The 27,691-nt window shown below is 37.4% G+C and overlaps 1 protein-coding gene across 7 annotated transcripts in view; it reads left to right on the forward strand.

Moving 5' to 3' along the window:
• Nucleotides 1-27,691, forward strand: part of LOC145999616 (uncharacterized) — a 120,717-nt gene that overhangs the window by 40,137 nt on the left and 52,889 nt on the right. Inside the window, exons 4-5 of one of the 7 annotated variants that reach the window (XM_083136701.1) lie at nucleotides 10,364-10,536; nucleotides 15,784-16,825. The exons of 5 other annotated variants lie outside the window; for them this stretch is intronic. In XM_083136701.1, the coding sequence (XP_082992827.1) occupies nucleotides 10,364-10,536; nucleotides 15,784-15,818 (208 nt within the window). In that variant the 3' untranslated portion in view covers nucleotides 15,819-16,825. Of the gene's footprint in view, nucleotides 1-10,363; nucleotides 11,502-15,783; nucleotides 16,826-27,691 lie in introns of those variants that run through there. One more of the 7 variants, XM_083136697.1, reaches the window with a different exon arrangement.

The following is a 27,691-nucleotide window of genomic DNA, read 5'->3' on the forward strand; positions in this document are numbered from 1 at the left end:
AACCTTACTGGAAATGGTTCGTGGGGCTATGTGTGAATGGTTGAATTTCCGCTATGAAACATTCCCACATCACACAAAACATCTTCCAGATGTTTGACAATGCTACAGGAACTTATTACCGTAAGTAGTTTCTTCTGTAAAAATGAAGAAATCTGTCCGGGGAACATCAGATTAGTACCGATATTTCATTCCAAAGTATGGCCCGTGTATATATTATTTTAGGGTGTATGGTTGGTCACCGGCCCCATTCAAGTTCTGAATTTCCGAAATATATACTATTTTCAATAAATTTTAAAAATTCCCTTCCATTTCATAGGTTTCCTTCAAAATGGCAAAAAGAACATTATTTAATCCAAAATGGTTGACAGACAAGGACATATCATGTTGGGCTGAAGAAATGAAGAGTGATACATTTTCAGTGTATTGTCGTGTATGCAAGAAGTCAGTTTCGTTAAGTAATATGGGTAAACAAGCTCTCACCAGTCACATGAAAGGAACAAAGCACAAATCTGCTATGAAAAACAAAGTGTCGTCACTTGGTATTGTGGGGTATTTCAAGAATTTTGAAAAACATGGTACTGGAGTTGAGAAGGAAGAAGGTAAAGTGCAACAGGAAGGAAGAATAACAAACAATTTAGAAGAGCAACATGTTACAGCTCCTACCACTTCCCATGAGTTGGGCAGATCAACTTTTCATCATGAACAATCCACTTCGAAAAAAACAAATATTGAAGGGATGGAAAAATTCCTAGTGAAGGATAATGTTACACGGGCAGAAATTGTGTGGTGTATAAATGCAGTTTGGACACACATGTCATTAACTGCTGCGGGAAATAGTGCATTGCTATTTAAAAGAATGTTTTGTGATAGCACCATTGCAAAGGAAGTAAAACTTCAGCGAGCGAAGATAGCTTATGTCATTACTTATGGTTTGGGTCCATATTTTCAACGAGAGGTGGAGAAGGAAGTTTTAGAATGTGAATGCTATGCAATTGCTTTTGATGAATCTCTTAACAAGATTTCCCATGAAGAGCAAATGGATTTCGTGCTACGATATTGGAGTTCATCTAAAATGGAAGTTGTATGTCGATATTTTGGATCAGCATTTTTGAAACATACCACATCAACAGATATCTTGGGTGCTTTCAACCAACAGTTAAGCTCCATATTGCACAAACGATTGATTCAAATATCTATGGATGGACCAAATGTGAACATGAAGTTTTTACGAGATTTTAAACAAAGTGTTGAAATTGATGAAAGCAGCCCGGTTTTAATTGACATAGGAAGTTGTGGTCTTCACACACTCAGCAATGCATTGAAAGGAGGAATAACAGCAACTAAGTGGTTGTTAGTAGAATTTCTAAGAGCATTGTACAACTTATTCAAATATGTTCCAGCACGCAGAGCCGATTACATTTTATACTCTGGATCATCAAAATTTCCAAAAAAATTTTGTTCAGTAAGGTGGGTGGAAAAGGTAAACGTTGTACAGCGTGCATTAGAAATCCTTCCACATTTGAAAAAGTACATCCATGGTGTTAAAACAGCGAAGAAGGAACCCAGCTCTCATAGTTACAGGATTGTTGTAGCAGGAGTTGAGCATAAATTGTTGGGTGCAAAACTTGCATTTTTCCAAACAATTGCATCTCAGATTGAGCCTTTCTTGAAGGAATTTCAATCTGATCAACCAATGGCACCTTTTCTGTACACTGAACTTATTTCCATGCTAACAGTAATTATGAATAAATCTGTGAAGAAAGCAGTAATTGACAGTACAGTTTTAACAAAAATAAATTTGTGTGATGAACATAATATTGTTCCTGCTGATAAAGTTGACTTGGGTTACTCAGTACGAGCATTACTTCACAATGTTGATTTTACAGCAGCCGAAATTCTCCAGTTCAGGCAAGAATGTTTATACTGTTTGAGGACACTTTGTTCTAAAATCATGGAAAAATCTCCTTTACGATATAAACTGACCAAAGGAATCTCTTTTTGTGACCCATTTGTCATATCGAAGTCACAAGCAACAAGTTTTTCACGTTTGAAGGTAACGTTGGAAACATTTGTTCAGAAGCGACAACTAACTGGAAATTCTGCTGATAAAATTGAACAAGACTTCAGACATATATGCTCTAAGCCAGCTGTTATTCAACTTTTGAATAGTTATTCCCGAAAAACCAAGCGTCTTGATAAATTTTGGTATGATCTTATAACAACCCACAATGTAAGCTCGTGTGAAGTGATGAAGTTTTTACAAATGATTTTTATCTTATTTCATGGAACTGCATGTATAGAGAGAGGGTTTTCTGTGAATAAGGAATGCGTAGTTGAAAATCAACACCATAGGTCACTGGTTGCTCTAATACATGTTTGGGATAAAGTCCATGCATCTGGAGGCATTGTAAATCTCATTGTAGATAAAGGTATGGTTCATGCTGCAAGAAATGCATGTTCCAGATACATGGAAGCATTGGAACAGAAGAAGAAAAAAGATGAGGAAACTGTGAAAGCAAAGGAGAATAAAAAAAAAGGGCTGCAGATGCCATCAAGGAGTTGAGTGAAAGAAAAAAAAGACTTATTAAAGAAACCGAGAAGAAAATTTATATGCTGGATGAGGAGATCCTTGCAATAACTAGGAAAAATTAATTTTATGTGGTAGTCACATCTGCCAGTATTATTTATGAAAGGTAAGATTTCAATTTTTATAATCGTTAAACTTATTACATATTTTCTAAAGGTACATGACCCAATTTTCTGTTGTTTCTAATTTGTATTGATATAATAGAGGTTGTGTACAGGTTACATTGTATAGCTTTGATATGCCACATTTTTTATTGATTTTTTTGCACCACCTTAATTGTAATGACTTAGTAAAAATGGGGAAGTACAATTCTTATTTATTTTTTCATTGAATAGCATTATATTAATCACCTGGTAAATTTTCAGATAATAACTGTGTATATTCATATTCATAATAATTAACGTGCCTGCATATTTAATTGAAAAACATGAAGTTCAAAAGCAAAAATCATGATGACAAACTTGTCTGGAAAAATTTCATTTCTGGACAGGAAAACCTGGAAAAGTCAGGGAATTTCATACTCAAAAAATCGTATCTACCCTGGTTGAATTGCATTGCACTTTTGCTTATACCCTTGAGAATAGCACTGAAAATTTTTTATGCACATTGTGGAAATTCTTTATGAGGATTACTCTTCGAAATTCACATTTAATGGTGATTTCATTCCCATATTTTTAGGTTATTTTTCATTATTTATTTCTTTATTTATGTATTGAAAATATTTTTCAGTTCCTTTCATAACAATGCATACTTTTTCTTTCAAAAAACTGTTACAGAAATGTATTCCTTAGGGATGGAACAGATTAATATATCTATTCTCTATCGGTATCTACCAATATAGGCAGAGAAAAAGCTGTAACTAATTCAGGTGACAGCCCCTTTTTCACAGGAGCCAACTTTTTTTGGGAGCAAATATGGTTTGTGAAAACTATTATTCCAACTAAAAAATGTGACCTTCAAACATTTAAATTTATTAATTAATACAAGACTGGATTAAAAGTAATTAATTCTTCTGCTGGAGTGGCCTTTCTAAAGTAGGCTCTACCAGTCAGTGGCATAGCAAGGGGATGGGTAACCGCTCGGGGCCTCACATCCCATGGAGTTGATGCAAAAAATGTAATAAATAGAAACAAGAAAAATATAGAAAAGGCTAATTTTTGTGAGCGAATAATTAAAACATTCTGGTTTTATCTGGATTTAAATTCTAGTTAAACATTATAATTTGAATGGATACATCAAATCAGGGGCGTAATGTACAGGCAGGTTAAGCCTAAAGATGCCCGAAAGAAGTAAAAAAAATTGTTGTGTTTTCATGTGATTCATTTTCGTAAAAATTCTCGATGACTTGCTTGGACATTTTAGTCCATTTATTCTTTTCTTGTATAGAAAGCAATTTCTCTTGCATTTTCTTCTCTCTCTTCACAGTATATTTCCATTTGTATATAGGTTTAGCATAGACCGGGGGCAAAAGTGGTGAAAAGTGGGGGGTAGTTGCCTTCCCTTACCACCACCGCTGCTCCAGACTGTAACATAGCATTTATTGCGAATGAGGGTCCAAACAGCAAACGACACGTTCATATGCTACTTGTTACTCCGGTTCAGTCTGAAAGGAAGGGTGCTCAGACCAAAGTGACGCGCTACAGGGGGAATTCCCAACTAAGTGACATGGGACATGGTGCTTTCAGTCTATTAGCAAGCGTTTGCTGCTAATTCTGTGAACAGCAGATCTAGGCAGGGTGGTATTTGTAGGGGGGGATGGAGGGATTTTCCCCCTCTGGGTACTTGTTCCCTCACTTCTTGATAAATTTTATCGATGGGCGGGAGGGAAACGTTGTATTGCATAAAGTCATTATCTCATGCTGTGCCTAGACAGTCAGTAGAATTTTCTCCCCACTGGAAATTTCTTAAGTACGACACTGGATGTAGGCGACATGATAACCGCATGTTCCAACAACAGTTCTAGGTGACACTAAGCCTCACATGTCGCTTTGTCGTTTGCGTTTTCCTCAATAGCTTGCAACTTGTTGCCGTGGTTTGTTGTTCACGCATGCATGATGCAATGCATGTCTTGCTTGACCTTTTCAGTCCCAAGGCCATTTTCACAAGTAAGCCCCTCTGTCCCGAGCCGATTTTGAGCAAAACGCAGAGTTTCAATTAAATTAGTGTAGATCGGAGACTAATTGCCCTAGAGAGATGAGTGATATACCGTTGTACACGGAATGAACAGACTATATGAAATATATGATTCAGACTATATGAAATTTATGCAAATTCGGCGTACATGTGGTGGGGGGAGGGGGGGACTAACTCTCAAAATTCCAAAATTTCGGAAAGAAATATTTGGTTCCCCCATCCTCCTCCCGAGAAAAAAGTACATGACAGTGTCGACATGCACATGGAAATGATCGCTGACATGTAAGGAACACAAAAATATTTGCATTATTTTCATATGACCAATGTAACTTGAGTTGTACCCCCTAAAGGAATGGTACTGATTCAAGCTTCAAAATGCAGCGGTACCTTGAAATGACTTTAGCTCAGAGACTATTTGCCCTGGAGATATGAACGATATACCGTTGTACGCAGAATGAATCACAGATTCAGACGGTATATAATTTATGCACATTCGGCATATATATGGAGGGGAAATGGGGGGAATCCCCTGAAAATACTTTTTTTAAAAAATGGGGTTTCGCCCCCCTCCCACCCCCCTCCCCCGAAAAAAAGGATATGATACTATATATATTCTAATAACATAGAAAAATAAAACTCTAGTACACAATCCAACACCTGACGTCCGGAATCACATTGCGATGTTTCATCTTGTGTTACGCATGCTATTTATTTATTTATTTTATTTTACTTTTCTTTCCAAATTAATGCCATTTCATGACTGCAAATCACTCCACAAATATAACTGTTTCCATCAATTCACGTACTGCCTTTCAAGACTAACAAATGTACATAATATATTCCCAAAACTAACTAAGCCGCATTACTTTCATAAAGTTTGCAGCTGTGCTGATCGCACTGCCATCTATGTTGTCATCGTCTCGGGAACCAGTTTCTTGGGTCGTTTTCCACACTACGTTTTTCAAGGTGCTGTAGTAAGAATATTAGATGTGACCACCTATGTTATGGTTATATCAGCTTGTGTTAAGAAAGACAGAATGAAAATAATGATGAAAAATATGCCTACTGTTATCTTTGCTGACTGAGGATTGGCAGGGGTTTGAGTCCGCCTGGGTTCAGTCTCTGGGTTCTCGGCCTGTGATAGGTCCGGTGGCAACCCACCATTGTGAGGAAATTGGGGAGCTACGAGTGAATAGCGTAACCCGGTCTCTGAAATCATCTATAATATCTGGGGTTGATGTTGATGACTGGTTGAAGATCTTTACACCTCTATACCGCGTTTGTTAGAACCTGTCCCATTTCCCATGCTAGCGATGGCGGGACAGTTTCTGTGCCAAGGAGAAACGAGGAAAAAGTTGTCTGCTGGGCAGTGAGGAACGAATGGAAGGCAGAAGAGAGGCGCTTATGTAGGCGCTGTGGTCACATTGCGGTCTAACTCACATGTTTTGTTTGTGTCTTGTTGAAGAAGCTTGTTTTGTAAACTTGGTGCTGATTAGTGTGCATTTTAAAATATCCAGAATGGAATTTATTCTGATGATATTTGCTTGTGTCCTTTTTGTGTTTCGTGTTAGCTGGAACATTCAGAATTGTGTATATTTGTGCATTTCCGCGTATTTTATTCACAGCCTGGCTTCGGCTTCCCAGCACGGAGTTCACACGTTCTGCAGTGGCAATGCCGCGTGGTTTCTGCTAGAAAAGCCAGCGATTAGCAAGTGCGGGAAGCGGGACAGGTTGTAACAAACGCGGTAGGTAGGATTGTGGGCAGGAGACTGGCAGTCTGGAGATAGTCCTTCAATAGCTGTCAAGCCATGGGTTTTCATATCTTATCTTACTGGCTGTACAATTGTAGATTTGCAATGATCTAGTTTAAAGTAACGGGAAATAATTAACTCACCGACAAACCCATACCATCCTCTGATCTGACAATCTGCAACACAGTCGCTTACAAACAAAGGTTATCACTTGGGGTATAGATTGGTGCTTATTGTTTACATTCAATTCTCAGAAGTATTCAAATTTACATTGTTTTCATTTTTTAATAAAGGATTCTTATACCAGCACCATTGAACACCCATGGTAATTCTATGGTTACAAATTGATATATTTTTTAATTAAATTATACGTTTCGGCAATGATTATTAAACTTAAGAAATTATTATGATTATTAAAATGTGGAAAATGTCTAAATATGAGTTAACCAAAAAGAAATAAAGACATTTTCAATACAGTTAGATAAAAGTCGCAACAGGGATTAAAAAGAATGGACTGTTCCATCTAAATTGGGATGTCTTGTAGACGTGCATCAACGTTATAAAACAAAAATTACTCAGTGTTGCAGACTGCAGACTTCTGGAGCCTGCCTCTCTCCCCAAATAACCCATTCATACATGCAAGGACGAAATCGAAATTCTTGCACAATCCGAAAAATCTCAGGTTTTTATATTTTCACATTATAATATTTCATAGTTCGAATGGGGGTATGGTCACCATTGCCCCTTCACTGGATAGGAGCCTGTCCTTTAGATTTCAATTCTCGGAAAATAGAGAAATACATTTTTATGGTGAGTGACATTAAATATTATTTTCGTCGGTAATTTTAAATGTGATAAATTGCTGACGTCATCTCAGAAAATTTTGTATCGATTCACATTGAGATTTCAAATTTATAGAACGGATGGAGGCCTCACATTCTAATCTTGCCCAGGGCCCGCGATATGTTGCTACGCCACTGCTACCAGTAAAGGCATTAATAACTATTCAATACAATACTAATATATAGCTGATACTACCTTATCACTGTAAATTATAAAATTCACTGTAAATTTTAAAATTCGGCCAGCAACAGTGAGAAAAATTATAATATCATGTTTATTATTCTGATGTAATGATGCATGTGATGCAGAAAGCACACAAGCATTAAAAAACATATACTGTACTAGTTTTTCTTCCTTCTTCTTTCCACCTTCCTTTCTCTCATCCTTTACACTCTTTCTAGCACTCCTTTCCATTCTTGGTTAATTTTCAGCCCCCCATTCCAGTTCATTATTTCTTCTTCTGTTAGAGGGTGGAAACGTTACCTTTTTATGTATATTTTTATACTATAAGAGTTTGCCTTGGTCAGCATTTTAATGTCTTATATTTTGTATGATTTTCTGAAAAAACCCTGTCTCCTGGGAAAAGCACAGTATTCTCCAGCCCATCCAGTAAGGATTAAGCAGTTTGCACCACTCAAATGTTTACTGTGGCTAAGATGCCATCACCACACCGTGCTTGAAGTGTTCTGTAAATGGACGGTATTCAGCGAATAACGTAAAATAAAGAAGGAAAGTGCTCCCCTGTGCTTAGCACCATGCCATGAAGGCGTATAGGGGGTGTGGAAGTAACGCCCCACACTATCTTGATCTGGTCGTGAGTGGGGGTGATGTGATCAGCATCACATCCCTGACTGCCTTTACCCCCCAGGGTTTCCCCCATTTACCCATGTCATTTGATGCTGGGTGGGCGCCATGGCTGCTTCCAACGTTACCTGGGACCTTTAGCATGGTAGTCAGAATAACTTCCCTCAGAATTCATTGCATGAAAACACGCCCGTCGCCATGATTGTGGCAAATGTTTCAGAGCGTGTTGGAAACACGTTTGATAAGCATTGCGCTCACAGCTTTATTAGCAGTGATTCAAGGTACAAATATGAAAATTATTTGTCAAATGTACTCTTTCACATTTTGCTAGGACTCATAACAATGACCAGAGTATCTAAAAAGATGCCATTTGCCACAAAACTACTTTGTATAAAGCTACGTAACATACAGGACTATGGAACCTGTTTCTCATGGAATCAATTGAACCTATCTGATAGTGCTGTGGCTAATGCTATCCCCTTTTAATCGAAGGATCCAAAATTCGATTTGCGGTGGTTGGAATTAATATATATATATATATATATATATATTTTAAAAAAGGGAATTAAAAACAAACTTTGTCTTGTGAAAATGATAATTTATAGAAATGTTCCGAAGTACAAAATTGTGTACTTTATACTTTTGAAGTCCTTAATGTATCATTGTCACTTTTCGTATGCGTATTGAGACAGGCATAGAAGATATGCTGAAAAGTGTAGAAAAATATACGCATACTGCGAACGCATCCGTTGATTGATAAGCAGTATTTCAAATTTTCTGTGAACATTATTAGATATCGTACAGCAACCACACACATTGCAAAGTATATGGATGTACAGAGTAACGTAAAGTCATATAATGCTAGCCATAAACACAGAACTTGCCTTTCAAATACGATTCATATTTCACCCCGCATTGGAAAAATCATGCCATCTTAACCACCGAAGAAACTGTATGAAGGTATGATGTTCTCACACAATTAATGCATAAACAATGGCACACACACACACACCCATACTCAACACATTAATTCACCAAATGGAAAGTTCATTTGAAAATATAAAATAATACAATTAAAAATGTTAAACATTGGTCATTTTCATGCATGCAGCATTTGCCTCGCTTCATGCTTGCTATGGCTTTCTGGACCACATGGTTTTGGCCAGATTTCCCATCATTCTCTGCGCCGCTGTTGTTACATTGAATATCATCCATTTCACTTGGTTTTCCACTTTCGTTAAAAATAAATTTCATCACAAAATCCTTTTCCATGTTTGCACTTACAGGCTTGTCTGCATCTTGTTTAACAAATGGCTCACATTGTCCATGTTGTCAGCACTCTATGTGTAATGTAGACATTTTTCTCTGATGCCTTCTCTACATGTCTGACTGTGTCCCATTATTCTGAAAATATTGAAAGTCCCCATGTAACTTAAATGACACTTGTATATTATAAATAGTGGTAGCGGGTGACTACTAATATTCATACGCAATAAGGTAATAAAGTATTTAATATATATAAGAGTTGTTTGATAAATAAGTGGACTGAGCCTGTGGTCTCAGTGTTTGTTGAAATAAGGAAAAACCGATTGTGTTTATTGATAAACTTGTCTATTGCGCATGTTACATGCACATTGTTAGTCATCTGTTTTATTCACATGTAGACGTTTGACTTTCAAATGTGAATAAGTGTAGGGATGGATTCCTCCAGATAAGCACAACGGTGTGTGATTCTTCTCCCTTCTCGGAATTCCTTGCACCAATTAAACACTGGTATGCTGCAAAGCTTCGTCCCCCTTCATTGCATTTAACTGGCAAACAATCTCTGCCTGCACACCTTCAGCACACAGAAACTGAATCACACACTCTTGTGCATATCTGGAGGAATCCATCCTTGCACTCATTCACGTTTGAGGGTCGAATGTCTATCTGCGAATAAAACAGATGACTAACAATGTGCATGTAACATGTGCAATAGACAAGTGTATCAATAAACACAATCGGTTTATCCTTATTTGCACATACACCGAAGCCACAGAAAAGTATACTTATTTATCAAACAACCCTTGTAATAATCATTTATTGCTACATGATAATGATATTCATCATACTCAACCTTCAATTAACATTCTGTAATCCTTACGTTTGTCATTATTCTGTAGATTTTCCTCTGTAAAATTGCAAATCTGCAGTAGTTGCTCATGAAATAATTCATACTTGGATCTTGTTATTATTTTTTCAACAGGCACGAGACCAAAAACAACATGGAAAACCTTGTAAAGATGAAAGATATCTCAAGTTCAGATAGTCATCTGCCATTGTCATCAGAGAACTTCAAACATACAAGTGTACTAGAACAGCCAAACAGTAATTCAGAACGGATCAGCAAACAAGGATTATTGGAACCTGTAACTACAAGTAAATCATTTGAAAGTGGCACACAGAATATTCACTGTCGCAGCAGTAATAATAAGAACCAATATACATGTTCCACCTGCAACAGAAGATGTGCATCCAGAGCACATCTCATAGTTCACACACGAGTTCATAGCAATGAAAGAGCTTTTAAATGTCCAATTTGCAAAAAAGGTTTCATCCAGAAGAAAAATGTTGATATTCATATGAGCGTTCACAACAAAGAGAAACCTTTTAATTGTTCAATTTGCAACAAAGGTTTTGTCCAAAAGAGAGATATTAATCGGCATATGAGATTTCACACCAAAGAGAAACATTTTAATTGTTCAATTTGCAACAAAGATTTTGCCCGCAAGATACATCTTATTGAGCATATGAGGGTTCACACGAAAGAGAAACCATTTAATTGCTCGATTTGCCACAGAAGTTTTGCCACGAAGTCGAATTTTATTCGACATAAGAGGCTTCACATCCAAGAGAGACCTTTTAATTGTTCAATTTGCAAGAAAGATTTTGCCCTAAAACATCATCTTACTCGGCATATGAGGATTCACACCAAAGTGAAACCATTTAATTGCTTGATTTGCCACAGAAGTTTTGCCGAGATGTCAAATTTTAAGCGACATAAGAGGGTTCACACCAAAGAGAGACCTTTTAATTGTTCAAATTGCAACAAAGATTTTGACCTAAAAAATCGTCTTATTGAGCATATGAGGGTTCACACCAAAGTGAAACCCTTTAATTGCTGATCATTAATTCAAATGATCTTAAGTTCATTTTATGATATTTTCTCCTGCCATAAGCCACTCCATTAGGGAGAATTCACACCGAAGAGACATGCGACATGCAACTATAGAGTTTCACGCACCAAAGAGACAAGATGTACGTGCCACATGGCAAGCGACACTTGTTTCTTTTCTCAGTTTGCATGATGGTATCAATATAATTGCATTAATAAGTTTATTAGTCACCTGAAGAAGAAAAAAAAGTAACAAGAGACATTGTTAAATCTAAATCTCATTGTAAATTTTGTGCAAGTTATTGAAACTCGGGAGATGCATGTTGTGCATGAGAAAACTGAGAAATAATATGCCCTGACCTCAAACTATAAGCTAGACTTTCCAGCCTGAAAAAAGCGATTACCTAAACACTAGAGAAATTGTTCTCAACTTTATCGTGAGACAGCCTCCGTGGTGGAGTGGTTTGAACATCACCCTATGATGTTCAAATCCTGGCCTGGGCATGGATGTTTGTAAGTGTCCATTCATCAATTTCATCAAATAATCACTCATACCCATCTTCGTAAATTAGCCAAACGTGGCACAAAAACTGAAGTAAAGCAAATCAATCAATCAACCTTCGTGAAACCATGTCCCGGTATTTTTTTTTTAAGTCAATGCCTTTAGCCCAAGAATTTTCCTTGTAAGTCTACAGTATTTAAGATTTTATGCATGGATTAATATGTACCTATGAAATTGAATGTTGATAAATAAATTGTAGCATAATCATAAAGAGTAATAATAGTTTGATTACATGTGTAGGATTGCTGACAAATATAATAATATGGATGACGAAGTGGTAATGTCGTCTCCTTGTAATTAAGTGACCCCAGGTTCGATAATCAGTGGAGGCACATAGTGGCACGGGTCCCATTTTAAACTGTATGTCGAGTCGTTTTAAGTATATTTGTGCATAAAATGGACTTAAAAAATGAAAACTCACAACTCAAATATGATATTGGGATTATGATAGTTGTCATCCACTTTCAGCAGAACATTTCACAGCTCAGTATAGTTGATACGAGGGCACGGTATCGTGTCGTGGCCCAGCAGTTGAGAAACAATGCACTAGAGTACTTTACCATGTTGACTATGACTAACCTATTTTGGAGTAAAGTGCCTCCATAGGCTGGCTCTTTTTCAAATAAAAGCAGTCACGTCATATATGGCGAATGTTGAAGGTAAATTATAGCCAATAACCACATCAAAAAACTTGATAAAGCGAAAGAAACATTGTGTTTAAATCTTAAAACATTGTACATATCAATACTTTATTATATCAACAAATTAGAGGTTCAAATATGTTGTAAAGTCCCCTGTTCGACTCTCTTCTAGAGTTTAAATATAGCTCATTGAGCATTCACTGTGCATACGCGAACAACAAACTGAGGCACCACGATGCACGGTATTGAGAAAACGGCACAGTCCGAGAGACATGCGACATGTGCATCTTGCCATGTCTCTTCGGTTCGAAAGGTTGCATTAATTACTGAAGGTTCACTTCCAAGCAACACGTGTCTCGTGTCGCATGTCGCATTTCTCTTCAACATGAATTCTCCCTTAGAATCTTTGTGTGCCCTGATAGAGTTTGAAAGTGAGGAAGCAGAAAAAATTAGTCACAGAACTCGTTTTTTTAATTCTTAGCCACCTATTCAGCAGCGGCACTAGGATTAATCATCTAGGGGTGCAGAATGAAATTTAGGGGGTGAAACATTGAAAATAAAGAAAACATGAAATATGTATGCATGTTTTAGTTCCTAAATCAAATATCAATGTACATTTAGTAGGCATCTATGATAATATGCTAATGGCACTCAAGAATACTAGAGACTTGATTCATTTTAGCACAATAACGACATTTGGAAATTTGAAAATAACAGTTTGTTCAAAGGAGGCCAATGACATATGAAGACTATTGGAGGATTTTTTTCACAGAGAGGGGTCGAGGTATATCTTCCCCCTAATAGTGTCGCCCTTTTTCTCTTTAAAGAAAAGAAATCCTTCGGTTTGAAGTTACCATGTTCCTGCAACACTCTTATAATAATTAACAAAACTGACCGTGACCAAAATGTAGAATTGATGCAAAAAATGAAATAAATAGAAACAAGAAAAATATAGAAAAGGCTAATTTTTGTGAGAGAATAATTAAAACATTCTGGTTTTATCTGGTGTTAAATTCTAGTTAAACATTATAATTTGAATGAATACATCAAATCAGGGGCGTAATGTACAAGCAGGCTAAGCCTAAAGGTGCCCGAAAGAAGTAAAAATTTTGTCATGTTCTCATGTGAAACATTTTCGTAAAAATTCACAATGACTTGCTTGGACATTTTAGTTCATTTATTCTTTTCTTGTATAGAAAGCACTTTCTCTTGCATTTTCTTCTGTCTCTTGACCCTTGCACTCCCGATTTGAATAAGTTAACAATAAAGCACCTCCAAATGCCACGAAGCAAGTGTGAGGCATTTGAATGCTTGTGTTGTTTCCATCCTTCCTGCAGAAGGCCCTTACCCAGAATTTTTTTTTGAGTGAAGGGAGGGCAAGATCCAAATTGCTGTTGGATTGATTGAGTTAGGTTATTTTACGTCGATTTTCTGACACTTTTGGCTAATCGCGATGATGTGGATGAGTGATGATATGATGAAATTGATAAGGGAACACTTTTAAGCAAAGAACACCCATGTCCAGCCCAGGATTCGATCCCGAGACCCATGACGTTGTAGCACACTGCTAACTACTCCGTCACGGTGGTCGACGAAATGCTGGTAAGAGTACAGGTCTTTGAATAACATAGTGTGGAAAATGGAACTGTTCTTGGCTCTCTGGCTGGTGTCGGTACAGCTGCATGGCATTCGTCTGCTTATAATGGAGGGTATGCACATGAGGGTCCAAACAGCAAACGACACGTTCATATGCCGTATTTTCGTGTGCTACTTGTTACTTTGGTTCGGTCTGAAAGCTCGTTAAAAGAAAGGTGCTGAGACCAAAGCGACGCGCTACAGGGGGAGTTCGCAACTAAGTGACAAGCGGCATGGTGACATGGTGCCTTCAGTCTATTAGCAAGTGTTTGCTGCTAATTGTGCGAACAGCAGATCTAGGCAGGTTGGTTTTTGTAGGAGGGGGTGGAGGGATTTCCCCCCTCTGGGTACTTGTGTCTCACCCTCTTCTTGATAAATTTTATCGATGGGGGTAATGTTGTATGGCATAAAGTCATTATCTCATGCTGTCCCTAGACAGTCAGTAAAATTTTCCCCCCACTGGAAATTTCTTAAGTACCACACTGGATGTAGGCGACATGATAAACCGCATGTTACAACAACAGATCTAGGCGACACGATAAACCTCACGTGTCACTTTGTCGTTTGCGTGTCGCTCATACTGGGCCCTTTTCCTCATAGCTTGCAACTTGTTGCCGTGGTTTGTTGTTCGCGCATGCACAATGCAATGAGTGTCTTGCTTTAGGAGATTGCGCACCAAAGCGACAAGCGGCACGCAACACTTATTGCTTAAGGATTTCACCAACCGAATGCTAGCCTTTGCTGTCTGTCATGCAGCTACGATGTGAAATGTTGCTCTTGATTGGCTCGATGTGTTGCATGTCACTTCGGTATGAAAGTTGCCTTGGATCCATGTCGCTTTGGTGTGAAATCCCCGTATCGTTTGTCGCTTTGATCTAAAATCTCCTTGAGGAAACGGTACAGTCAGAGCTTGTGTCCCTACGGTTCGAAAGGCTGCATTGATTATAAACTGCTTGCTTCCAAGTGACACTTGTGGTTTGTCGCCTTGGTATGAAATATCTCTCAGGATACTATTTATATTCTAATAACATAGAAAAATAAACTCTAGTACACAATCCAACACCTGACGTCCGTAATCACATTGCGATGTTTCGTCTTGTGTTACGCATGCTATTTATTTATTAATTTTATTTTACTTTTCTTTCCAAATTAATGCCATTTCATAACTGCAAATCGCTCCACAAATATAACTGTTTCCATCAATTCACGTACCGCCTTTCAAGACAAACAGATCTACACAATATATTCCCAAAGCTAACTAATTCGCATTACTTTCATAAGAAAATTTGCAGCTGTGCTGATCACACTGCCATCTATGTTTTCATCATCTCGGGAACCAGTTTCTTGGGTCGTTTTGCACAATACATTATTCAAGGCGCTGTAGTAAGAATATTAGATGTGACCACCTATGTTATGGTAATATCAGCTAGTGTTATCCTTATTTCTACATACACCGAAGCCACAGGTCCAGTCCACTTATTTATCAAACAACCCTTATAATAATCATTTATTGCTTCATGATAATGATATTCATCATACTCAACCTTCAATTAACATTCTGTAATCCTTAAGTTTGTCATTTTTCTGTAGATTTTCCTCTGTAAAATTGCAAATCTGCAGTAGTTGCTCATGAAATAATTCATACTTGGATCTTGTTATTATTTTTTCAACAGGCACGAGACCAAAAACAACATGGAAAACCTTGTAAAGATGAAAGATATCTCAAGTTCAGATAGTCATCTGCCATTGTCATCAGAGAACTTCAAACATACAAGTGTACTAGAACAGCCAAACAGTAATTCAGAACGGATCAGCAAACAAGGATTATTGGAACCTGTCACTACAAGTAAATCATTTGAAAGTGGCACACAGAATATTCACTGTCGCAACAGTAATAATAAGAACCAATATACATGTTCCATTTGCAACAGAAGATATGCGTGCAGAGCACATCTCTTAGTTCACACATGAGTTCATAGCAATGAAAGAGCTTTTAAATGTCCAATTTGCAAAAAAGGTTTCATCCACAAGAGAAATGTTGATATTCATATGAGTGTTCACAGCAAAGAGAAGCCTTTTAACTGTTCAATTTGCAACAAAGGTTTTGCCCAAAAGAGAGATATGAATCGGCATATGAGATTTCACACCAAAGAGAAACCTTTTAATTGTTCAATTTGCAACAAAGATTTTGCCCAGAAAGAATGTCTTATTGGGCATATGAGGGTTCACACGAAAGAGAAACCATTCAATTGCTTGATTTGCCACAGAAGTTTTGCCGTGAAGTCAACTTTTAATCGACATAAGTGGGTTCACACCAAAGAGATGCCTTTTAATTGTTCAATTTGCAACAAAGATTTTGCCCGTAAACATCATGTTACTCGGCATATGAGGGTTCACACCAAAGTGATGCCTAGTTGCAAAGTGAACAATTAAACCGATCAGTTTGTAACTAAGATTTTACTCAAATTTACACTTGATGCACACTCATACTAAAGTAAGTTCACTTAGATATTCATTATGTGAGAAATGGTTCACTTGGATGGGTGCTTAGCACAAACATGATAAAATTCATGTTGAGAAACCAACCATACATGTGTAACTTTTGTAAAAGATGTTCACCACAACAAAAGAAATATTAGGTACAATCGAGCCTCTACAAACACTCAATGAAAATAGTGTGCACAGGCGATATCATTTTGGTAGAATATACCTGACCTTACCATAAATACTGTCACAAAGTTTTAAGTAAATTGACACAAAATGCTGAGAGATATTTTAATCCTAATAACATTACTGAAATGGATGCATATAGACATTATGCAGAGGTTAAAGTTGCCATCGTGTTCATGTGAGAGCAACTGGTGTGACAGCTTTCTTGACTTGGTACATTGGCTCAGGAATAGATCTAAACAATGTCTTCCTTTGTTTAAAAAGTGTGGATTTCATGATTTATTGCATTTGTATTTCCACTGCCACTGGTTTGTACACTACTATTTGAAACCATGGTGAGAAGTTTATTTATTTATCTTTTTCCTAAAGACCCTTGGTGAAAGGGCATGGAAAGCATCAAATTACAGAGATTGTTACATTTTTTTTGTGAAAATGTTACCTTGTATCCATTACAGATAATATTCACACACATTAACATGTACTTAGAAATAACTACAGCTAGGAAACATTTCTGGACTACATATTTATAGTGTTACAATATTTTCTTAATTTTGCAATACACAATGAAATAGGCCAGCAAATATTGAAAAATTATAATGATATGACAGAAATAAAAGTAATAACGTGTGTGTATATAAGCTATAACTGGGTACATTTTGACTACAGATTTATAGTTGCAGAATTTTGTGAAAAATTGACACAATGATTTGGTGTTTATACATAATGAACATAATATTGGTTAATAATTTAATATACTCAGAGTGGTTACCCACATATTTCTTAATATCTATCATTCAATTTTTATTACATATTGGATACCTGCATTTTCATATATTTCTTGAATATTAAAAAAAATGTGCAAAAAAATAGCTATTTACAATGTTTTATTTGCACAATTTCGCCTATTGTGTATCTAATGTTCATGTGGGGTTTTGAATGTATTCTGATACACTGTACAGGGCTCTGTTTGTGAGGTAGGTTTTGATTGCCTGATTGTTTTTTTTTTAGGGGAGTGATAGATTTAATGACATTTGGCAGTTTATTATAAAAAGTTATTCCAGCATTTTAAGGTGATAAATTTGACATCTTAAGTCTACTATGTTCCTGGAAGTCATTTTTGTTTCATCTTGTGTTGTAGCCATGGATTTGGTTGTTTGTTGCTGCATTTTTGGTATTTACAACACATGAAATTACTTTATATATATATAGAGAGAGAGTATATAGTCATGATTTGATTTTCCTGAAATACTTATTTGCAAGATGACCTGTATCCCATGTTGTACATTATCCTTTGTGACATCTTTTGTAGCTTTAATATTCTCTTTTTTTTGTTTTTTTTTATACCCCATATTCTTTGTAGGGATATATTAATCCATATTATATACATTTATTGATTTCAGTTAAATTATATTCAGCTAGTCGTTTCAGAAGATAAATGTGTGATGATAGTTTGCTACATAAGTTGTGTTCTATAATTTTTTGGGGGGCTTACAGTTGATATGTTCATCTCATGATACTCTTTTATCTAATGTGATCGCCAAGAATTTCACAGTACTTTCAGGTTCTATGTGTGTTCCATCAATGCATGTTGTTTGTGTATCGAAGTCAGAGTTTTTGCTTTTGTTAAATATCATAAATTTTGTCTTATTAATATTTTTTATTAATCCATGGATGTATAAGTATTGTGCTAGCTGATTGATTGCAATAAAAGTGCTGATTTCTAGTTCATTTGCATCTTTACCTCTAGATATTACTGTTGTGTCATCTGCATGAGTGATAATCTTTGTATTTTTTAAAGTTTCTAGCAGTTTCATTGATTTTAATGAAAAATTATGAGAATAACAAGGCCTTATTTGAAGGTGCTATTTGGACTTTGAGAAAAAATAGTTTTATTTCTCGATGCAATCACCCTGAACACTAAGTACTAATCCCAGCGTTTCACCACTACATGGATACCAGCAGCATAGAAAGATTTCACAGTACTTTAGGTCCATAATGAGATAACTTGCTTCTCCTCTTCACCACTGCTGACCTGCTGGCATCTGACGAAATCCTTTCACCTTTAGCAGATGGAGCTTAAACACCTGGAAAACCTCAAAGGGCAGGAGCTTTTCAAACTTGCCACTAATTTTTTTAAAAAATCATAGCTCAAGGACTAATTGTCGTAGAGGAAATTAGTTACCTTTCTTTCCTTAAGACAAATCTTGTAGCGGAGGTAACATGTATACCTTGTGTCTCCCAATAATGAGTGTTAACACTTAACCGGGCAACCAGTGTCTATCAGACATTGTTGCTTATATTTTTTGTCACATACTCCAAACTATACTTCCTGAGAACATGATATTTTTTGACTTTGTTTCTATTTTTTTTTTTCTAATTTCACAAAACTATTTCCTCACACTACCTTCCGGCCTAACATGTTTCATATACTATGCTGCAAAAAATACAACATGCAATTATGATGATGAATACAAGAATTATGGACATAACAATGATGATTAGATTAAAATATCATGTCACTCGCTTGTTTCCACAGCGATGAAACATAAAAATCTCGCATTAGAAGGGCAAAACCCATTGAAAACAATGCTTGCCCGGACACGTTACAAAAATAGCTTGATTCACATTAAATAGCTAAATTTCACCTTAAATGGAACTGAAGTTGACTTTCAAAGAGTTAGATATACGAAGGCTGGATAAAGTGCATCCTAGGGCAATTACTGTTTACTTTAAGCCTTTTAATTGTTCAATTTGCAACAAAGGTTTTGTCCAAAAGGGAAATTTTAATCGGCATATGAGATTTCACACCAAAGAAAAACCTTTTAATTGTTCAACTTGCAACAAAGATTTTACCCGGAAAGAAAACCTTATTCAACATATGAGCATTCACACAAGAGGGAAGCCTTTTAATTGTTCAATTTGCAAAAAGGATTTTGCCGCAAAGGACATCTTATTCTGCGTATGAGGGTTCACACCAAAGAAGAACCTTTTAATTGTTCAACTTGCAACAAAGATTTTACCCAGAAGGAACATCTTATTCAACATCTGAGCATTCACACAAGAGGGAAGCCTTTTAATTGTTTAATTTGCAAAAAAGATTTTACGTGCAGAGGATATCTTATTCAGCATATGAGGGTTCACACCAAAGAGAAACCTTTTAATTGCTAAATTTGCAGCAAAAGTTTTAGCCAAAGAGGATCTCTTATTTTGCAAATGAGGATGCACACAAAAGAGAGGCATTTTAATTGTTCAATTTGCAAGAAAGATTTCATCCATAAACATCGTCTTACTCACCATATGAGGATGCACACCAAATACTCATAAATTCACACTTGATACACGTACAAGGTTTTATACTCCAGTAAAACATTTAGATACTCATTATGTGACAAGCAGTTCATGTGGAGGGCTTCATTGCACAAATATGGTAAAATTCATCTTGAGAAACCAATCATACATGTGTAACTTTTGCAAAAAAATTTGACCACAACAAAAGAAAGCTACGTTCCAGCCCATAGAAACATTCCATTAAAACGGCATACACTGGAGATCGAAATTTGCAAAATGAAAGCCGTCAGTGTGCAGAGATTAAAACCTTAAAGTTCCTAACTGCAACAGTCATTGTATACAGGTGAGAGCAACTTCACTTGGTATCTTGGCTCAGGAAAAAGCAAACAGTGTATTCCTTTGTTAGAAAAGTGTGGGTTGCATGATTTTTGGCTTGCGTGTTTCAACTATCACTGACTGGTTAATAGAGTGCCATTTGAAACCATGGTGAGAACTCGCTTGGATATTAAAACTATCCCTCCAGAGTTGCAGCCTTCCACGACTCTTTTTTACAATCCATTGATCAGGATACTACTGCAAGTGAGATGCTGTTGATTTGATTCCCCTTTGGCAGCTTTGACCATGGGATTTCCAATTTCTTCCAAGAGATTACATTGATTGATTTATTTGGTGTTTTAAGTCCACTTTTTGCCCAATAATCGGAACTGGACCTACGATCCAAACCAACATTTGCCTCCACCAGGTACTGAATCCAGGACCTCTTGATTATAAGGCAACGATGCTATAGATCCACCAACCTATCTGAAACCCTGGCCTGGAAGCAGTGGCACAAGTGTCGTTAGTTAAAGTCACGGGGAAACCTGTAGTTTGCATATTTTCCAATGTTTCAGAAAGCTTAGTGGATCTATACCAGTGCACCATGGGGGAGGCCCTTCCAAGAGATTACAGTCTTCATGTTTGCTATCTCCTATTTCTACATGGCCTATTGAGAGACACAGGCAATACCATTAATTTTCAATTAATATTCACAAAACATTTGTTTCTCTCAATGACGTGTCGGGGAGCAAGCCCCGTTCCGATTAGTATCCAAATACTTTCGGTGGTTGGGTAGGTGTGAGTTTGAAAAGGACACTCACCTTATGTAAAATACAAATTTAATAACACACACACACACACACATGTTTAGATAAACAACAGATTCCCTGTCGAACAGATGACAAAGGATAATTCTGCATACACAAAACAACAACATGCAGCCATACTTGCTGCGCACTCGAAGACAAGTGTTGCCAACACCTACTTGGCAAATATCAGAAAAATATCTTGGCTGCCATGTTGGATCCAAGTACATGGTTGGGGCCAACATACCGCCCACCTTGAAATATATAATTTCAAAAAATAAAAAAAATTAAATGGTACACTGCAAACAAAAAATATGGAAAACAATTTTACATATATTGTACACTAGACCTATTTGAAATTATTGAATGCAAATGTTCAATTTTTCAATTTTCACAATCGTTATTAAATGGCAAAAGACATAGCTTTACAATTGGTCTTTTGTAATTGCCGGTACTGGTTTTCACTGTAGCAGTCCTTACGAGTCCATCAGTACCTGGATGAACCTCACATATTCTTCCAAGTTTCCATTGCTGTGAAGGAAGCTGATCATCTCTGATGAGAACCAGATCACCAACTTGAAGATTTTTCTGTTGTGTTCTCCACTTCGAACGTTGTTGCAGCTGGGTGAGATAGCCTCGAGACCAACGTTTCCAGAAATGTTGCTACAAATTTTGTGTAAGTTGCCACCGTGAAAGTCTGTTAAGTTTATATGTGGTAAGATCTCTTTCTGGAGCTGACACCAATGCATCTCCTATCAGAAAGTGTCCTGGAGTAAGAGCTTGCATATCATTTGGGTCACTGGAAATGACTCTTGAGTGGTCTCGAATTTAAACATGCTTCAATCTGTGCTAACACAGTGCACAATTCTTCAAATATGAGCAACGTATTTCCCACAATTCTTTTAAGATGGAATTTCACAGATTTTATTCCACTTTCCCATAATCCTCCTGCATGAGGATTTAGAGGTGTGTTGAAATGCCATTGTATTCCCAAACTGCTCAGATTATTAGCTATTTCTTCATTGTGTTTGCAATTGTTCACAGTTTTTAAGATGTCCTTTAGCTTTTCGTTTGCACCAACAAACGTACTTCCACAGTCACTGTACATGTCACATGGCTTTCCTCGTCGAGACACAAATCTTCTAAGAGCAGCTAAAAAGGGGTGCAGTGGTTGCACTACTCACTACTTCAAGTTGAATAGCCTTAGAGGAAAAGCAAATAAACAATGCAATGTAGCCTTTGTAACTTCGACGAGAACGACCACTCATTTCCTTAAGAATTACTGGCCCAGCGTAATCCACTCCACATTGTAAGAATGGCCTATTAACTGTTACTCTTGGTGATGGCAAGTTTCCCATTAGTTGTTTTGATATGGTGGGATTATATCTAAGGCACGTTACACATTTTTTCACTAATTGACGCACTCTGTCACGACCATGAATTATCCAAAATTTCTGGCGTAGTGTTGCAAGAACCAGTTGTGGCCCTGCATGCAAAAGAACAATGTGCTCATATGCAATAATTAAGTCTGTTAATCTATGCTTCTTGGGCAGCAAAATAGGATGTTTGGCACTGTATGGAATGTTACTGTGTTTCAATCTGCCGCCTACCCTGAGAACTCCTACTTCATCAAAAAATGGATTTAAACTATGCAAGGTACTCCCTGAAGATAAGGGTAAACCATTGTTAAGAGCATTAATTTCACTGGCAAATTCACCCTGTTGCACAATTTTTACTAACACCAGAAGTGTGTCCCACAACTCTTTAGTGCTCAATGGACCATGCAGTTTGTTAGTTTTGTTGCGAGCATTGAAAATGAACCGTTTACACGAGGCCACTTCACATTGCAGTTTATTTAGAGAAGAATACCTCTCAAATAATGGGTTGTCTTGTGTTGACACAAGACTTACAACAGACTGCTTCTGTTCTACACTCACTTCACTACATTCTTGTGTGTCACACTTGTTTTGAAGCAATTGTAGCTCATGTAGAAATGGAGGCCCTTGCCACCATAAAGAATGTGTCACTAAGCTGGAAGGGGGAATCCCACGACTTGCACAGTTGGCAGGATTGTCTTTACCGCTGACATGACACCACTTTATATCACCTTCCTCTTGTATTTTAGAGACCAGATTCGCCACAAAAGTTTTCCAACGACTAGGACATGAAGCTATCCATGCTAAAACTATTTTGGAGTCCGAATAGGAGGTAACAGTTCTGAAGTTAACTGGCAATGATTTTCGCACATACGTAATGAGGCGAACCAACAATACTGCAGCACAAAGTTCCAGTCGTGGAAGTGTTACCTTTTTCAGAGGAGCCACTCTTGTTTTTGAGGCAACAAGTTTAACCTGGACTTGTTCATCAGCACAGACACACCTAAGGTAAACAACTGCTGCATAGGCTGCTTCAGATGCATCACAAAACCCGACTAAATGAAGCTTGATACAGTCTTTGGGAATGATGCAACATTCAATTCTAATAGTTTGCAAATTTGGTAAATCACTGCAGTAACTAACCCACTCATCAATTACATTACTTGGAAGTTCATCATCCCAGTCAAGTTCTAATTTCCACAGTTTTTGTATCAATAGCTTGGCTTTCACTGTAGTAGGTGATAACCAGCCCAAAGGATCAAACAACTTAGATATCTCTGAGAGGAGAAGTCGCTTGGTCAACACAGAATGCACAATTGGACTCACTACATTAAAGGAGAAATGATCCAAGGAAGGACAATCCCCAATGTTTTCTTACAGTCACTGTCATTAAATTGAAACGGCACGTTTCTTTCAAGCAATTCGCTTGGAATACTGTCTTAACACCTTAGGATCATTTGAGGATCATTTGTGAAGTTCAAAACCACCTTTAAGCAGGAGTTAGGTTAGTTGATGGTACAGTTCTATAGCATCCTCCGTAGAATCACTCCCACTTAAGAAATCGTCTATGTACACATGATTAAGTAACACATTTGAAGCAAGGGGGAAATTTGCACCTTCATCTTCCCGTAATTTGTTGCAGGCACCTCGTAGCTAACTATGATGCACAAGCAGTACCATATGTGACAGTCAATAATCTGAAGTCTTGAAATGGTTCACTAGGATCCTCTCTCCACACAATTCTCTGAAAGTCTGTATCCTTTCGATTAATTTTCACTTGTCTATACATTTTTGAGGTGTCAGAAGTTAGGGCTACTTGATGTATTCTGAATTGTAATATCACACTAATGATATCACTTTGTAACTTAGGGCCAATCATTAAAGTGTCATCAAGAGAAACATCTGTAGACGTTTTACAACTCCCATCAAAAACTACATGAATAGGTGAAGTTGTACTGTCTTTAAATACAGGATGATGAGGAAAATAAAAGCTTTCACTAGGCACCTTATGTATTTCTTCAGGGGGATAAGTTCCATATGTCCAATTTCTCTATACTCAGTCATGAAAGCATTATACTCTTTACGAGTTAAGGGGAGTGGGAAAGTTTTCATTCTTGACTTTTAAGTCTCTTAACTGCTGTTTCTCTTGAAAACCCTAACACCACATCATTGTTCTTAAATGGTAAGCTAACTACATATCGACCATTCTCTCATTGGTGAGTAGCTATGAAATGTGCTTCACACTTTTTTCTCTTCTGACGTTAAATGATTAAGGGTTGGCAATGCTTCAAGTTCCCAGAAATTACATACGTTAGTATTCAAATCACATGACACATGGAAAGATGAGACTGAGTTGGTATTTGCATTACCAACACTACCATCAATTTGCCCTGATAACACCCAACCGAAGACTGTTTCTAATGCTGATGGAGTACCAGGAGGTCCCACGCAGCGTCCATTTCCCAACAATAAAGTAAAAATGTCACAGCCCAGTAAAATATCCACAGGAGCACTCACGTTAAATGTAGGATCAGCCAAGAGTAAGTCCTGTATGTGTGACCAAGTGCATGCCCCTGGTGCTTGCACCCTTGGTAAATTACCTGTAATTTTCTTCACTACCACAGCCCTTACACTGTACAGTTGTGTCTTGCACTTTGACAGAAACTGAACATTAGCTATAGCATTGGCTGTGTAAACACCCCTTTCAGTTATGCCAGAAATATTTATGTTTGTCCGTTGCTTAGGTAACTGCAACCTTTGTAAACACGTCTCAGACACAAAGAACACTTCTGATGCAGAGTCTAGGAGCACACGACAAGGCTGAAAGTAACCCTGTTTGTTTTTAACATTAACAAAAGCAGTACATAACAATACTTGTGGTACACCAGAGGTTTTAACTAACTTGTTGTCTGCAACATGAGACGACACTTGTGTGGGAGAGGAACTGGTAGACTGCCCATTCTTGTTAGCCTTGTCAAAATGAATTAAAGTATGGTGATATTTTGCACAGAGGCGACACCCGTGTGATGTACATACTCTTAATTTGTGCTGTTGAAAACAATTCAACGAAACTGTGCCTTTGTTGCATGGACATCTGAAGAAACTCTTCACTTGTGTAGTTTGTGTTGCTTGGTGTGGCATTTCGGGCAGAAGGAAACAGCTGATGTTACAAAGGAAGAGGTTGAAAGCTTACTATGACTCACCGCCTTCCGCCGATTGTTGTTTTCACTTGCCATTGATGACAATGCACATGCACGCTGATCTAGGAACTGGGTCAACTCGGAAAAACTAGGCACTTCTTGCGACGTGAGAGAGAGTTCCCATTGTTTTCTTGACTCAGAATCGAGCCTTTTTGTTGTATGATAAACAAGAATCGCATCCCAAGATTCAACAGGTACACCGAGCACCTGTAAGACACGAATGCACTCATTTGTAGTGTCGATAAGATGACGTAAAATTGTGTGCGAGTTCTCATTCACTTGCGGCTGATTCACCAGCCGCTGGACAGTGTTGCTAACTAATTCCCTCTTGTTAGAATAGCGGTTGTTGAGCAACTCGCACACGCGTTGATAGTTTTCGTCTGTCACTGCTAACGATTGTATAAGCAAGGCAGCCTCGCCCTTGAGAGAAGCCTTCAAATACTGAAGTTTTTGTGCACCACTTGAGTTCGTGTTTTTGTCGACACTTGAACTAAACAAATCATGAAAACTTAGCCAGTCCTCTAGCGATCCACTGAAGGAAGGAATTTCCAATCTTGGTAGTTTAACTTCACCTACTTGTTGCTGGGGTGGGCTGTCATGTGATGATAACATCACTGATGTAAAACCTTTTGATGCCGCTAACTGTACTGACTGAAGCTTGTAGACAATCTGATGAAGTCTGTCTTCTTCCACACCTAATTCACCTTCATACCTTTCGAAGTCACTAGTGTCCCTTGCAGCAAGATGAATTAATAGTTGTTTGCAGTCACTTGATAGTTGCGTCACTTTATCACCACACAAAGACAACGTGGCATTGTCTAAAGTCCCGGAATTGACGCGTAATCTTATGTTTTAGCACTGTCTTTGCTGCGAGAATTCGCTCCTTTTTGACACGTTCATGAACCGCGAACCGACCGAAAATTGGCAAACCGGATTGCACTACATGCTGGTAACGAAAGATGCTTGTTTAGGCCAGCACCACGCCTTGATGACGTCAGTTTCTTTGTTCGCGTCTCGCAGGCGAGGAACTAATGAACGGAAAATACGAAAAGTGTGATAAGAAGTACTGAGTAGAGACTGTCTTTATCACACAAGTGCACAGTCACAGTTCACAATTATGCATGTAGAAAAACACGAAGCCACTAGAATCACTTTCACGGAATGTCACAGATCCGGCCCGGAGGACCATGTCGGGGAGCGAGCCCCTTTCCGATGTGTATCTAAATACTTTCGGTGGTTGGGTAGGTGTGAGTTTGAAAAGGACACTCACCTTATATAAAATACATATTTAATAACACACATGTCTAGATAAACAACAGGTTCCCTGTCGAACAGATAAAGGATAATTCTGCATACACAAAACAATGTTATGCAGCCATACGTGCTGCGCATTCGAAGACAAGTGTTGCCAACACCTACTTGGCAAATATCAGAAAAATGTCTTGGCCGCCATGTTCGATCCAAGTACATGGTGAGGGCCAACAACATGTGAAACACTTATTGTATGCTCACCTCAACAGGTGACTTTTATTTTTCCACCAGTCAATTTGTCATTAGCACTGTGTATTATGTCATTGGTTTACTGCAAAAACCTGTGAAGTCAAAATTTGGATAAGAATAAGATTTTTTGTGTAAATAATGTGTACAGCATAATATATTCATTTCCATGTGATTTTTTGTTGAAAGTTATTAACATTTGAAGAAAAGATCTTAAGATTTTTATTCTTTTTGTTTAAAATGATACTGTTAGAAACTTGAATATTCAAAATTATGTAGAAATTTACAGTATTGCATCCAATTTATCTTTATGAAAGAAGTTCACCATTTATGCAATGTTATCTGACTTTTTAAATAAGATACATAATTTTCTCCAACTTTACCCCATGGCAAGACTATTTCTGATGCTGGGTGCCTAATGTGTTTAGA

Source organism: Lepisma saccharinum, chromosome 15 (genome assembly GCF_977018435.1).
Source record: "Lepisma saccharinum chromosome 15, izLepSacc3.1, whole genome shotgun sequence".
NCBI classification, from domain to species: domain Eukaryota; kingdom Metazoa; phylum Arthropoda; class Insecta; order Zygentoma; family Lepismatidae; genus Lepisma; species Lepisma saccharinum.